This window comes from Protopterus annectens, chromosome 17.part0, assembly GCF_019279795.1.
Source record: "Protopterus annectens isolate FY-2018-M chromosome 17.part0, PAN1.0, whole genome shotgun sequence".
Taxonomy (NCBI): Eukaryota; Metazoa; Chordata; order Ceratodontiformes; family Protopteridae; genus Protopterus; species Protopterus annectens.
Genome location: NC_056751.1, coordinates 155,777,445 through 155,793,936, shown reverse-complemented (window position 1 = coordinate 155,793,936; position 16,492 = coordinate 155,777,445). Strand labels below are relative to the sequence as shown.

General features: G+C 40.7%; 1 protein-coding gene across 2 annotated transcripts in view; it reads left to right on the top strand.

Moving 5' to 3' along the window:
- The first annotated feature begins 2,744 nt into the window (after positions 1-2,744).
- AP3S1 (adaptor related protein complex 3 subunit sigma 1) overlaps positions 2,745-16,492 on the top strand; it is a 1,319,573-nt gene continuing 1,305,825 nt past the window's right edge. Inside the window, exon 1 of one of the 2 annotated variants that reach the window (XM_044059066.1) lies at positions 2,745-3,101. In XM_044059066.1, the coding sequence (XP_043915001.1) occupies positions 3,033-3,101 (69 nt within the window). In that variant the 5' untranslated portion in view covers positions 2,745-3,032. The remainder of the gene's footprint in view (positions 3,102-16,492) is intronic. The other variant, XM_044059065.1, reaches the window with a different exon arrangement.

Below are 16,492 nucleotides of genomic sequence, written 5' to 3'. Positions count from 1 at the left end.
GAACCAAGCGTGCAGCCTCATAGCTACTCCGGTCCCAGCCACCCTAGCCGCTCCTTCTGTGGCATGGGAAAGAAGATGCATGGACGTGTTTGAAACGGATTTCAGAGTCGACATTTTCACAGAGAACAGTCGCTTGTCCTTTGGTGACAAGGGCTCTGGGGGCGACACAGCAAATTCCGTGACCAGGTCTCGCTGGAGTCGAATGATGTGTGCCAAATAATTCAGCGCTCATATGGAAAACGTCGGAGGGTGGACCAAAGAACTTTCCTGAGCCAGTTCTCTCTTGGTTGCAGCTGCCACCACCATAGCATCCACAGGGGATCCCTTGTACCAGGCCTGTCTGTCTGTGGGAGGAGAAAGGATCCTGTCTGGGCATTTGGGTATTGGCTCTATGGTGTCAGGCTCCTTCCATGCCCACATGGTGATAAGATCCACTAATGGATTTGCAGGAGGGGACACCCAGGATGTAGATGGGCCCATGCCAAAGGCTTCCAAGAATACTGATTCATCCGTTGAGGGTTTTGGGGCTGACCAACCTCACCTCTGGCGGAGGATTTCCATGATGTCTCCAAAGGAGACATCCTCGGGAGGTGACCTGGGGGAACTCTCACCTTCATCCAAGTCAGTATCTTCTGTGAGGGACTTGGGGGAGTCCATGTGCCTCCTCTTACATGAATGCTTACGAGGGACCTCCTCAGTGGGACTCTCTGAAGAGGGCTCGTAAATGATGGGGGGGTTCCATGATGGGATCCACCTGGGGGTCCTCTAGCATGGGCTGTCCCTGGGACAAACTGATGGGAGTTGTGTCCAAATCCACAGCAGCCTGGGTGGAGTCCAAGGCAATGGGCTGGGGTCTCAATCCCCGAGAGAAAACCCTCTCCACCACGTCGAAGGCCGAAGGAGAGTGCACCTCCTTGTCATCCAACAAGGAAGAAGTTCTCCCCGGCTCTGTCATGAGGATTGGGGCCATGGCCAAGGTAGCCAGGGTTCTGAAGGAATGGCTCGGATCCGACAAACTCGGAGCCGAAGACATCTCCATTCCCTCTGATCCGGCTCCCTGTTCTCAGCTCTGAGAATTGCTCGGATCCGAACAAGTCTGATCTGAGGAACTCAAGGTAATGGCCGGTGTCGAGGTTGGAGGAACTGTCTGCGTTGAACCCCCAGCTCCGAGAATCCTCAGATCTATAAACCCCGAAACCGCAGGTCAGATCGGGGAAGAAGAGATAGGATGGAAGAAGGGCATAGAGGTCCCCTCTCTGGCCGGAGAGGGGCCTGGCAAGACTCCCATTTGGATTTGGGTCCGAATGAATCTCTGCATCATCCTGTCCACGTCAAGCTCTGACCGACACCGAGTCAACCACGAGGAGGTGACCGACTTAGATCTGGCCCTGTGAGACAACCTCGAAGAAGGCCTCTGTTCTGAAGGCTCCATCATCTCTGGGGAGAACATCAGTGAATGGAGCCGAGGAAAAGTGGTCCTAGCAACTTTCGCAGGTGGACTGGGAAATAGCTCCCACTCAAGAGATCGCTTGCAGTGCCTTTCCACCCTTTTCCTCCCTCTTATCCTTAGAATTTGTCCCCGCCTCAGCAAGCTTAGATGGAGCTTGAGTCCCAGCCTGAAGGGTGGGTTGGTTGGCTACTGGAGCCGATGTCGAGGCCGTCGTCTCTAAGGCAGAAACTGGTAGCAGGAACTTGGCTACCAGTTTCGCCTTCCTCTCTTTTAGGGCTCTGGGGCTGAACCCTGCACACACAGCACATGGCAGACTAAGATGGGGAATGCCCAGGGAAATAACACACAGAGTGTGGCCATCCGACGGTGAAAGCTTGTGACCACACTCTGTGCACTTTTTAAACGTTGGTTTAGGCTGGTCAGCCATAAACACACTCCACACAGCCAAACGCTAAACTAGGAACGCACACACACAGGGGTTGGCTAGGCCTACTCTACCTCAAAAACACAAACTTTCTAAACTACTTTATTTATTTTTTTTTTTTTACAACAAACCGACGACAAGACGAAGGGTGGAAGGGTTGCTCACAAACAACTACTCTCACACACTAATTTAAGTACCGAAAGTTCCACTTACTACACTCATCTTGGAGCTATAGAAACCACGATGCGTATGCATGAAGCGGCAAATGAGATCTGGGGGAAGGTAGGAGAGGTGAGGGATTATAGGTAAGGGGAGGAGCTTGGAGCAGATGCTTTATAAAATGTTACTGGCTCGGATCTGATATGGATCCGAATACCCACAGGTTGGAGATAAATTAAGTTAACTACTTCAGATCTAGTAATTTCAAGTTAAAACTCAGAATACCAATGTTCTCCTTACCTACACCGGTGCGGAATGTACATATTTTAGAAAAGCAAGTAAGACCGAAACTCAAAAATAGTACTCTCTTTACGTAAACCAGCACGGAAATTATATGTTTTAGAAAAGCATTACTACATTGTGAATATATATACATCTATATATATATATATATATATATATCTGTATATAAAATACACAAACACACCCACACCGTATGTATTTTTGACAAAACATGCTAATCATGTTTTATGATGTTTATACCGTGCTGTGTATACCTGTACAATTTACCTACAGCCGCAAAAAAATTACCGATCTTGCTTCCCTTATATGTCATCAGTACATGCTCACTCACCTGAAGCACATCCCTGTTGCAGCTTTATAACCAGGTAAGTCTGAAGTGCAATATACTGGAATATCTATGGTTGAGCAGCCAGCGAAGCGGTTTGACCCTCGCGATTTGCCGTCGCTGGCCGCAGCTACAGTTGCTAATGCTGCTGCTGAAAGCGATGCTCCTGCTTCTCCTGACGTGGAGTATTTCCGCTTCTTGCCTGTGTATCCCGTGGTGAGAATAGTCTTACAGTGAAAACAAGTTATTTGGACACTACTTTAAACGAACCTGGATTATTATCTTCCTCATCCGTGATTTTAGCTTTCTTCTCGTGTCCACCTCTTTTTTACTTGGTTGTGTAGGCAATACGGTTGACGTACTTGAACACCATGATTAAAGCCATTCTCATCTTTAATAACCATGGCAAACCACGACTGTCTAAGTTCTATGAACATTACGTGAGTATATTGTTTCACCTTTAAAAGGTTTGTCTCTTTGTTCGTCTGCATCGGGACGCAGGCAAGTGTAAGTTGGTATGAGGGGAAAAAGGACCTGCTAACACATTTGCTAATACACGATATTTCAGATTCCCATTTGGGACGTGTTTCAGTAGGGAACAGTCTTATGATAGAAAAGCAGTGTGATTATAGAGCTGATCTTGTGGAGTTAAGCATGTTACAGTTACACATTATTTATTGTCCTTTTTATTTAAGTTTATTTTTAGATAATGTTGAGCTTCGCTGTATGTAAGGAGGGAGGGTTTATGTTTGAATTTATTTAATTATGGCTTCAAGATGTAAGCAGTTTGAAAGCGTACAGCATTATATGTGATAGCTACTTTATTTACATAACACAGCCGCGCTGAAAATTGCAGAATACTGAAAGAGCAGCAACATTATTAGGTATTGCATCAATCCATCAAGAACGAAGTCCTTAGGGTTTTTAAAGTCACTTAAGAGTTGTACTCCGATGTCTTATCCTGTATGGTCTGTAGTAAGAAATTGTGTTCATAGATGGTTTTCTATTATATTGTTAAATTATCTTCAGATCTGTACAGTATAGTGTCCCATAATTTGCATCTCAATCCCATAATGTACATTATGACCTGTTGTTTGAGGAAATGTCTATGTTTAATTTTGTAGACTCTCCAACATTATGTGAGGATTGTCATTGGGCTACTAAATTTACTTTGGGTGGTATATTCATTATTGCACTTATTTTCGTGGAAATCTCTGATGATATTCTCTTCTATGAATCAACATAATTAACTTTCAGCCATGTATGATGTTACTGGAAATGGTACTATTACGTGAAGAATGATGAACTGTGCCCAAGTTTGGCACTGCTGTTATGAAATGCAAGGCTACACATTTATATACTTGCATCCAAATGTGGGTATGGAAAGCCATAGATCAGTGAGGGGAAAACATGCATCTCTGAGCTGCTGTGGCATTCTTTTAATGTTAGGAATTTTGTAAAACACCCAGTGACTACAGACGTTTGCTTGATCTGCCATATTTGTATAGTTATCTTTGCTTCTGATAATACTGTTAAATGAACTGGTTGCCTTCCATGCTTTTTTACTTACCGGAATTTCCATTGATTGCTCACCCCAACACTATCAAATCCTCAACGTATATGGTAGCAGTACAGCATAGCATTGTTTAAACTACAGGTGTAACTATGGTAGCAGTACAGCATAGCATTGTTTAAACTACAGGTGTAACGTGAACATTTATGCAATCATTAGTTATCTTGAAAACTATTTTAGTGAGAATAAATCGTCCTAATACTCACCAAGTCTGGATTTCTAAAATAAAGTGCATATCAGTTCAGCAGTGAAGAACTTTAATTTTGGAATATTAGTGAGAAGGAAGACCTCCTGGTATTTTGGAGCCCTCTGGGGTCTTGAACTGAATATGAACTTTGAAGCATGGCAATGAAAATGATCAGTTTTCTGGAAAAATATTTTTTTTCTCCCCTTGCTGCTTCATACTATCAGACCATTCCAGTGTCTCCATCCATTGCCAGGTCAACCTGCTCCTCCTCCCTTCCCCACAGACTTTTTTCGCTGAGTGGATTTTAAGGGCATCCTGGGGGGAGTACTGGCAACTGCGTCTGCTGTTGAGCGAGGGGTTATGTTAATGACCTGCTCTTGTTTTCTTCTGTCACTGTTGCATTCATCAACAATTTCTGAGGTTGACACATCTGTGGATTACATCTCCCCTTCAATGAACACCATCCCCCAGGATGAGCACACCTGTTCCTCCTTGCCAGTGCCTCAGATGCTTAAGCTTCCAATTGAACCCTGGTTGCCTGAGCCATAGTTACAGCTTCATGCTACTATTATATGGCACTTGGCAATTTTGTCTGGAAAGTATTCTGGTGGTACATACAAGAATTTGACAGATATTGGAAATGATAATCAGTATAGAGAGATGGTGCTATTTTTTGTGAGTGTTATTTTGTTTTATGTTTTCTGGTCCACATGGCCAAACATTTTCTAGAAGAAATGGGACAGAAGGCAAGACAATGTTTTCTTTTTTTTTTTTTTTTTTTTTTGGGGGGGGGGGGGCTCTGAGTAGGGCAGTGAAACCACAGTTGGTGTTCAGTGCTGAAATAAAGTGTGGTAAACAAGTGCATCAGCTTTAAAATCACCAGCAAAAAAAAAAAAAGAATTTTGCTGGAACATCCCCATATCACTGGTAGTTCTAAAACTGTAAATACAGTATCTTTTTAAGTGCATTACAAGTGCTGTAAAATATCTCTCTAATGTCTTTTGCCTCCTGTTTGGTGTGCTGCTTGTAAAAAAAATGTGCTCTTCTCTGACAAATTTATCTGATTGCAGTCACTAAATAATAACTGTGAGTCTCAGACTTATCTTTCAAGGAATGCATTCTAATGAAAAAATGTTATTCTAGTAACTTTATAAGTATATCTGAGCAATACTAAAATGTACCCCTGATTTTGGGTCTTAGTTTCTTCATTATTTTTGGCTGATGTTCTGTATTCTTGAGTTGAGGGATTGAAAGGTATGTCTGTAAGACTTGAATAAGCAGCAATAAAATACAGTGTTGCAAAAGCAAAGTTGGAGGTTGGAGCTCTAGGTTCTTCTTTGGATGTTTTTGCCCTTGATGAAAAAAGGGCTGCGTGTGTAGTCACCTTGATGTTATTCTTCCCCCGGAGTGCTAGACTGTGTAGTCACAGAACATGAGCTGTTGGATATTGACTTGTTACAGGTGAGGGAATACCATAAACATATTTTTTTCATGCTTTGTGTAAAGTGGTTGGGGAAAATGAATGAAACTGAGAAAAAAAATACAGCTTCAGGTTGAGTTCTCATGTTTGTATCCGTGGTACAGAAGTCCATATTGTTTTCATAGACAAGAGTGACAAAACACATTAAAAGACAGGTAGTGTGTTTTCTGAGCTTAGTATAAGCTACTTGTAAATTCTCAGCTATCGGAATTAGACAGTTTACTGTAACCATACTGCATTTTTGCAAACAACCTGTTAATTGTTAAGCATTTTTAAGCACCTTTATTAAATTCTCGTATAGTGAGTAAAATCTGTTTCATATGTATGGGAAGCTTGTTCCACAGCATGAGGATCCTCTTGACACAGACATCTGTTTCAGCGACATGTTTTATTTTTGTACAAGCAAAATTTAAATCCTTAGATCTATTGGTTCTGATGCTGTTTATTTTGTGGATGTGCAAAAGGTCCATCAGAGCTCGATCTGAGGATACTTTGTATGCCATGCATAGGTTGTCTCTTAGTAACCCGTAGGAAACAGATTATAAAAACAGGGCTTTATGCTATCTGTATAGGACAGTGTGCTTATACCCTGGATTCTCCTGGTAAGGAATTTGTGACCATTCCAACTATTGTATATGTCAGATCAGGTACATGCCCTAGGGGGCATTATACTCAAAGATGGGTCTGATAAGGGCTGAGTAAAGTGGCATTGTGTCTTCCTAGGACCTGGATGCCATGCTATTACTGATGAGTTGGATGCCATGCTATTACTGATGAGTTGGGCAACATAGAATGTTTTCTTACTACTTTTGGACACATTGTTGGTCGAAGGCCAGATTATTGTCTAAATATGTTCCCAGATCCCTGATAACTGAGTCAACTCCTGGGGGTCTTATCAATGGAGAAATTAGCCTGTGTGGCAGTTTTCCCAGTAGACAGTATAGTGCATTTCTTGGCATTGAGTTTTAATCCATGCCTTTGGCACCAGTCATTTGCCTGTGTAAGACCCTCTTGTAAAATGTTTGTGTCAGGGGAGGAAATCTGTGACTGCTCCCAAATTTTAATCATCTGCAAACTTGGTTAGCCAAAGGCCAATGACATTAGCCTTTACCCCTGAGAAGTAGATGCCAAATGGGAGTGGTCTCAGCATGGAGCACTGATGTACCCCACTGTTGACTGGTCTCTTAATGGAGGTGGTCTCACCAATCCTGACTTACTGGGTTCTGTCTGTGAGTCAGCTGGCAATCCAGTGAGTTATGTAGGGGTTTATGCCTAGTTTGTTGAATATACTGAGTGGAGTTTTGTATTGAATGCCTTAGCCAGGTCTAGATAGGTGGTATGCACAATTTTCCCCTTATCCATTACCTTGGTAACCTTCTCAAAGAAGTCCACCAGGTTTGGTAGGCATGGCCTTCCATTGACAAAGCAGATTGGTTTGGGTCCAGTGTCTGATGTTGCCTATGTATTTGTTGATTGTTTCCATGGCTTTGCATATTTGACTAGTCAGATTAATAGGTCTGTAGTTTCCAGGATCGGTTGTTGGCCCACCCTTGCGAAGTGGGATAACTGTTGGACTCCTTTATTCTTGTGGTCAAAGTCTGTTTTGAGGCTGTATTTGAAAATTGACTTGGGTCATGTTTCAAGATATTTAGGAAGCATCCCAGGATATTGTTGGGGCCCAGTGAGGCTGTGTTTTTGACCTTCGCAAGTGGCACCAGGACCAGTTCCCTGTCCGTAGTTGGGGGGGTTATACTATTTGGTATTTCATGGGAAGAGGAGGGAGGGAGAGAATAGTGGGTGAAGTTGGCATTGAATTTGTCAGCCAGCAGCTGACAGACCCGCAGAAGGCAAGAGGAGACGAGGGTATCCAGCAAAGAGGTGGATGGATTTTGTGAGAGAAGACCTGCGACAGTCAGGCATGAGTGTTGGAAGAAGGTAAAAGAGTGGTATTGTCTAGGGAGCAATGGCAACAAGTGACACGAGACCCCAATCCCAAGTAGAATACTGGAAATAGGGGAGGTTGGTGATGATGATGCTGATAGTCAGCCAGCAAATTCACTATGTCACTCTACTCAGTGAAGGTGGCATCACTGGCCACCAGTTTGGCACACTAATGTGTGCTGCCTTTGATTCAGACATGGCCGTAGCAGGTCTTTTGGTTGTCTTCAGCCTGTGAGGCTATCTTGATCTCATAATCGGCCTTGTTGGAATGAATTAGTAATCTTAACTTTCTGTTAGTTTAATTAGAGAGCTGTTATTATGGGAATTGTTCTTCCTGATTTTAGCCATGATCTTTTTTCCTTTTGTTATAGACCCTATTAAGGTTAGGATTCCACCAGTGTGGTTTGCTTTTAGTTTATTTTGGGCTTCTAGTGGGTACAGCTGCCTCTGTACAGCCATTTACATGATGATACAGGGTCTTTGTGAACAGTTTTGCCATAGGTTGCTGTGAACTTGGGGTTGGGAGGAGCATAGAATTTTAGAAAGCTGTAGCTTAATAGGCTGTAGTTTGCTTTGGAATACTTCCTAACTGTTACAGGTCTGATGGGGTTACCTAGTTGATTTTTATTTTGGAAGAGACAGCTTTATTGTCCAACCTCACCTGTGATGGCATGACACTGGGGGTAGGGGGAGAGATGCTGTCCCATATTAGAGTACCAGGTCCAGTATGTTTGAACATAAATTACTCAAGTCCAGCCTTCCATGAAATTTCACTCTTCTTCGTGAACATTATTCTGGATGTACCATTCCCACAATTGTTTTTCTGTTTAGAACAGCAGACTTCAGATCTTTTTATCTCATTATTTATTCAGCCACTTTTTTCTGCATGTTTTTTATGGTTATTATTGTGGTCACTTTTGGAGGCTTCGAGGGCAGTGAACATGTATGTACCTTGGAAAATAGGGTATATTGCTTTAAGGATTTAAATTTGAATCAAATTAAACAATTGTAGCAGTGTTTGAATATGGGTAAGGATTGATTTGGTGCAGCAGTGCCATGTGTTTAGTGTTAAATAGTTTTTAAACAAGGATTGCACAGGCATGTTACCATTCTGATGAAGTCTCCGTATAGAAAGGACAAAAGTGTTTAATTTTGTTGTACTGCTAAAGAGTGCTGTGGTGTGTTGTGCATCTAGGTTGTTTCTTTTGGTTCAGTGTGTAATTTTAAAAGTTTGTCATTGATTTCCATTTTGTATTAATTGCTTTTTTTTCTTTTTTCCAAAAATCTTTATTTGATTTTATATTATCAAATAGCACTTTCACACAAGACAGATTACAGAAATAGAGTGTACATAGAGTTGTATCAAACATATTTAAAAATATAAAAATAAAGCAAAAAAAACTCATGAGGCACCAAACAGTTCAATTAAGCTTCGCTCTGACAAGTGAAATGCACTTATTTACAAGTGTGCCATTCAGCTATTATTACAGCCAAGTATTTAATAACCTGTATACTTCAAATATACTTTGCACCTGGAGTAAAAGTGGAGTCAGATTGATAATGCAAAACAACATAGTCTGTGTAAAGGGGAAATAGATATTTATGGTTGCAAGGAAGATATAATGCTAAATAACTTTGCCAAGACTTCAAGTAGATTGGCTCTTGTATGCCATCAAGTGTTTGATAGCCTTTTGCTTAAAGTCTCTCCATGTAATTTATTTTACATTTATTTTATTTTACATTTGTTGACCTGGATAGTCCAACTGGATATATGTCCATTTTCAGCGGAGGCTATTCATCCATTTGGAAGCAATACAGAGCTTCATGAGAGGGAAGAGTGTAATAAGGATTCGGATTTGAGATGCTGATTAAATCCGTGGGAGGGATATGGAGTAGTGTAAACTCCCATGTCAACATTGTTTTTTCATATCCCATCTTTTGGAGCTGAATCTTTAGGGAATTCCATAATTTATATACACATTTGCAACTCCAAAACATGTGTATTAAGTCTTCTTTTTGGAACTCACAATGTGGGCATATTGGTGAAGTAGAGATGTTTAATAATCGCCCCCCCCCTTTTTTTTTTGTTTGCATCCAGTAGCATTAAACTTGGTAAGACCTTACTGTGTCTAGGCAATTCATTTTTCTGTATCCCAATTCAAAATAATTAATATCTTAGCTATAATAATGTACTCCCACAAAACGTGTGACTGAGTACCCAATAGGGAAGTTTTAAAATCTACAAATTATTTATATTCTCAAAAAACATGTTTCCTCTCTCCCTCATCACACCTCCAGCATTTGCTGTCTACATGAGGAAAAAAAAATCTCTGAAGTGTGCTTTGGGTATCTAAATATTTATTTATTTGAATTAGTTTACCAGGGTGGAATAATGAGTAATTTCAGTCTTAGCACAGGGTCAGTAACATGACCACTCGTGCAGAGTGTACAAGATAACAAAAACTTGGAGACAGTGAATAGAATACAAACATTGAGCAATGCTAAGAATAATAAAAAGCACACAAGTAACAGAGTATAAAATCACACTATTAATGCTTTGATATCAAATGCCTACGCAGACACTTCCAGGCAAAAATTCTAAACCTTCTAGTTGTTGCTTGCTTTAGGGCCATACAGACATCTCACTATTCTTTTGTATATTACAAACCAAAACGATGCCAAAGACTCCAACATAAAATTCCACGAGTCAGAATCTTTGGCATCATTTAGCAGCATTTTTGTTTATTAGTTTGTTTATACGGTTTCTTTTTCCTTTTCATTCTCACTTTCTAGTCTTTCTTAACCTCTTCTGATTGATTTGATTCTTACAGTTACACATTATCTTATAAACCTTACTAATTAACTCATCTTAAAGAGCAGCATTTGTTCTAGACTCTACTAAAAAAATTCATCTAATGCTAGGCTTTCTAAGCACTCCGGAATCAGTTTCTCTTTGTCTGTAGTCTGTTTATCAGTCCTTGTTAGGGAAGGTGGTCTCCAACCCACAGTCCAAACTTCTGCTTGTCCTCATCCCACTCTACCTTTCCCTCCATAGTTATTTGCTCCAAGTACCTTGGCTCCTTTGCTAATTTGTTTAATTCCAGTCCACTCTTGTCTGTTTTCTATTCTTGTACTTGCAGTCATCCCTATTGGTAAAATCTCCTTTCTCCATTCCCACGTTGGCTTACCTCTTAAAATACTTTCTGCTACTTTATATTTTTATGATGGTTGTTCTCTTTGTGGACATGCATCCAAAATCCTACTGTCTTCTTATTTCTTGAACTACCCCCCCCCTCACATTTCAACATCATGTCTGTACAGTTTGACTTGTAATCTTCTGCACGTCTTATAGGTTCATAGGTGTTTACTAGGCTAACGACCCCAAGGGCCTTTTTAAGCCTAGCCATGCATCCAAAGTCTCTGACAAGTTCTGATACCCTTGATAAGTCTAAGCATGGGCCTGGGAGATGAACTATTTGCAGGTTACTTCTGCCCATTAGAGACATGGGTGCCAAACCAGGGATGAAGTTCGGATTTCCCATCCAATTGTCCAAGTTGCATTTGAATTGGGTTAGGGAGGAAGTCTGCTTCACATGGATGGGGAGCCTGTTCCATAGATTGGGTAGTCTCTGAGATACATACCTATCTGTCCAGCAGGTCCTAGTTATATCACAGGCAAGGTTTAAGTCTTTAGAATGGGTAATTCTGGTGCTGTTTGTTTTGTGGATATGCAGGAGGTCCATCAGAGTGGGGTCTGACAATGCCCTGTATGCCAGGCATAGATTTCCCCTCAAAAGCCTGTAGGAGACAGAATACAGGCATAGGGCCTTGAGGCGGTCTGCATAGGACATATTACTTGCGCCTTGTATTCTTTTAGTGAGGAACCTCTGTGGACGTTCTAATTGTTGGATATGTCTGGTTAGGTACATAACCAGAGAGGCATTGTTCTCAATGATAGGTCTGATGAATGCCAGATACAGTGGAACAATGACTACTTTGATGCCATACCTTTGTTTATAAGTTGCCCAGCATAGAATGATTTCCTCACCACTGTAGACACACGATGATCAAAGGCTAGATTACTATCTATGTGTGTCCCTAAGTCCCTGACAGCTGGGTCAACTCTAAGGGGCGTGTTGTCAGTATGATAGTTAGCAGGGATGGATGACTTCCCAAAGGATACTGTTATGCATTTCTTGGCATTTAGTTTTAGTCCATGGCTCTGACACCAGTTGTTTGTCTGTGTCAGCCCCTCCTGGAGAACATTTGTATCAGTGTGAGATTCAATGACAGCTTCTAATTTGTAATCATCTGCAAATTTAGTCAGCCAGAGACCACTGACATTGGCTTTGACTTCTGAGAAGTAAATGCCAAAAAGGAGCGGTCCAAGCACTGATCTCTGAAGGAGTCCACTTGTGACTGGCCTCTTTGTAGAGGTGGACTCCCCAATTCTAACTTCCTGGGTCCTGTCTGTGAGCCGGCTGGCTGTCCACCGGGTGACATGGGTTTGTACATAACCTCTTGAGTTTGTCAACAATACCCGAGTGGGGTATTGTTACATGCATTGGCCAGGTCAAGGTAGGTAGTGTGAATGACTTTGCCCTCCTCCATTGCTTTGGTGACCTTCTCGAAGTCCACTAGGTTGAGTAATCATGATCTGCCCTTGACAAAACCAAACTGGATTGGCTCTAGTGTCTGGAGGTTTAGTATATCTCTATTGATTATGATAATTATTATCATGGCTTCACATAGAAGACTAGTGAGACTTATGGGTCTGTAGTTTCCAGGGTCTGTAGATGGCCCACCTTTGTGCAGAGGGATGATGGTTGCCTTTCTCCATTCATGAGGCGCCTTAAATGTGCAGCTCTAAAGTTTTCCTTCATATCTGGTAATCCTAAATCTCCTTTTTATATGGAGAGAAACAACTTATCCCACTTGACTCGTGCCATTTTTCCCACACATATAAATTCCATTAATTTTTCATTAATTATGGTTACAGCTCATCTTCTGATAAAAAAAAAATATATATATATATATACCTGACCTATATTTAAAACTAAAGGGACTAGAAACATTTTCATTTCTTGCACCTTACTATCAATATTCATAATCCAGAGCTTCCAACTTCTCAATTTTTGTATTACCTTTTTATTATAGTCTCGTACTCACTGATGTAGGACCCCATCAGGGGTATGTCTTTCTCCTTTTCTGTTCGTGATTTTCAGGTAAAGAATAGCAAGTCTCACCTGAGGTTTGGAGAGCTTCCAGTTTGAGTACATGCAGATGATGTTGCTCTTTTTGGCCTCAAGTGGCTGTGATGTCTAGCATGAACCTGAGTGATTTGTAGTAGATTGTGAAGTGGATGAGATGAAAACCAGTTCACTCGAATAAAAGTTTGTGCTTTTCTGTGGAGGGAGTAGATTGCTGCCTGCTGAATTGACTACCGAAAGTGGACAAATTGAAGTCTTGAGGTGTATTTCATGAGTGAGGGAATTAGGACAAAATGACAAACATATTGGTGAAGAGACAGCAGTGCTGCAAGCCTGGCACTGAACTGTGCTATTGAATCAAGAGATAAGTCATTGGTAAGTCATGCAATGGAGTTTTCTTTTATCACTCCGTGTCCCCATCTTCAACTATGGTCAAGCTCTCTGGGTAGCAATGGAAAGGATGATGTGGCAGGTCGGACGAGACTGTGGCTAGGTGGCAGAAAGTAGTTCCATTGCATGGTTACTGTGCTAAATGTCAGTAATAGAGTGAAGGTCTTGGAGTAGTGACATTCTTCTGTCGGGTAGAGATGAGATCCGGGAATGGTTTGGGCACTTTGTAAGGATGCAACCTAGGCGCTTCCTAAAGGAGGCTGTCCAGGCACGTCCCATGGGAAGCAGTCCCTAGGTCAAACTCAGGATACATTTAGTAGCGACCATATCATTTTCTGTGCATGGGACTGCCTGTGGATACCACAGGAGGACTGTGGGTCTGTTATTGGGATAGCTAGTCTTGTCTGCTGCTGTTCACTTTGCAGCCATCTACAGTTTGCAGCCATCTACAATGTCACCTGGATGCGCAGTTTAGAAAATTAACACGTAAGTGATGTTTGACATCATATTAGATCTGATTCTGTGTGCAACTGAGTTAAAGTGATTACTGTAGTTTTTCTCCCTCCTTAAAATGGAAATGTCTGTTTTTCTTTGGGTGAGGATAGGGGGATAGTGTGCTAAACTATTAATGTGCAAAGTCTTTCAGTTCATACCCCACACCTACCTCACCTTGTGTAGCAAATCCCATGATTTCTGCACATCATGTTAAAAGGTTACAGGACTTTTGAGCTCTTTGCACTTCTTCATTTTGCAGTACCTTTTAGTCTGCTTAAAAAAAAGTAGGAAGGTAAAATGGTTCAATTAAACTTGTTGCAGAACTTTTATGGACTGAAATGTTTATGAAGAGTGTTATTTTTAGCACGGTATCCAGGACTTTTCAATTGTATAAGTGGATAAAGACAAATGTTTCATTGTGACATTGGTAGGTGTCCAGGCAGTTAGTGCCACAAATTGTAGTAAACAACTCTCATTGCAAACTGCAAATGCAGTTTTAGTCAAAGAAAACATACAACTGCAAGTTGCACATCCCAGTTCCCACCAAAAAGCTAGATTCTGTAGACTGATACTAGAGGTCTATCGTGTTCCCTCCAGAGTCAGCAGTCCCTCAGGTAAGACTAATGGAGCCTTACTCTACCAGTATATAATTTATAAGATGTGCAATGCTTTGTAAATTTAAATATATATATATATATTTTTATTGAAACAAGTAAGCAGACCAAGTCTACATCCACCACTGTGGCTTTTACAGACGTGTGGCATATTCTGTCCAGTATATCTCAGGATTATTCTGAATGTTTGGTTGAATGCTAAAGTTGTTGCCTGGTTTTTAAGATGCAGAATGTTTGAATTACTGAATGTATGCAAAAGAGATTACCAAACCTAGTTTTTCAGTGTGATATCTTTGGGACCTCCGCCATGTTTCTTTCACCAAGTAGCTGAGTTCCAAAGGGGATTCTAGTCACAATATAAAACTATGTGTAGACAGTTCCATAGTTCATGAGATGGAAATGCTAAGATTTACATTCTCCAAGTCTGTGATCCTCCAGAAATGCCCATAGATGTACCAGCCACATACGTGTTTACATGCATGTGTCCCGACATGCCTCCCATATAGGATTTATTTCTTTTTCTTTTACTGTTTGAGTGCTGGGTTAGACTTCAACTGTCCTGTGACTCTAAATCTATTTAAGTGGGTAATGGGGAAAAATGAATGAATATATTCCCAGAATTATTGGTAACTGCCAAACTAAACAACCTTTGTTTTCCTGGTTAATATTTTGGCATTTCTTTGGCAGTTTTTAAAAATTTCAAGTTAACGTATGCAGGCTTATGCATATAGCTCACAAAAAAGCTGTCACTTGATCATAGAACTGACTAATCATCGAGGTAGTTTCATGTGCCAAATAAAAGATAACACAACACTTCAATAAAACTGATAACCATCAGCCGCACTGCAACTAATTTCTATATCTTGAGTGATGCCCAGGTGGTGCTGTCCTTACACAACTCTCTGTGCTATAAGGATTGATTTTTCTGGTAAGATTTTTCTTTTATTGTTTTAATTTAATAAGCAGATCCTAAAGTAGATAGAGCCTGTCAATTTGTTGAGAGATGGCTATGTTGACAATGTTGTTTCCTATTAAACATTTAGTAAAAGTAGGCAAGTAGTTTCATTTTTTTTTTTTTAAATATTTTGATTTGAAACACTGGTATCTCTGCGGGGCTCATTATAAAGGGGGCTTTTATTTCTCCGATCTAGTGTAAGGTACTTTTTCCAAAGCTAGTAGTTTTGACTCTTGATACAGTGAAATCACTTTCTTTGCAAATTGCGTGTTGACTAACTAAAGACTGTAGAAGGAACGCATAGATGGTTAGCAGGCTGAATGAAAGAGATTCTTGTAATCTCACTGAAACCACTATCCTTTAAGTAAGTAACATTGAAAGTTACTTTTATTGAAAACACACACACACAAAATACACCCACCCCCTTTTTATTATTATTATTCTTGCTAGAATTTGTGCTTAGATATACATTTTTAAATTCTTTGTTTGCTGCATAATTTATTTTTTGCAGCAGAGGTGTCACAAATGTAATGTAGGCATAGCTCTTGACCTCCTACTTCCAAAATATGGAATATTGCCTCTGAAAATGTGAAACAAATGAGCAAAATGTGGAATGCTTACAGCAACTAACAACTTCAAATAGGAAACTCAAATTGTACTATGTAAAAACTTCTTTTGATGAATTAATGTGATTCCGTGTTATTTGCTATGGATATTTAGTAAAAAATATTAACATTGAAATGTGTAACAGCTCAGTATAAAACTGGAAGGAACATGGACTTTCTTAAGACTCAAATGAGGAATGTTCTTGCCTCTCAACATCTTAGCAGCTCTTTACAGTGCCATGTTCTTCATAAAAGCAAATTAATAGAATAAAAGTACTTCAGAAGTTGCCATTTTATTTGTTTACCGTGGTAATGTACTGATCACAGCAGACCATTTGCCGACCGTGTGTGTGTGTGTGTGTGTGTGTGTGTGTGTGTGTG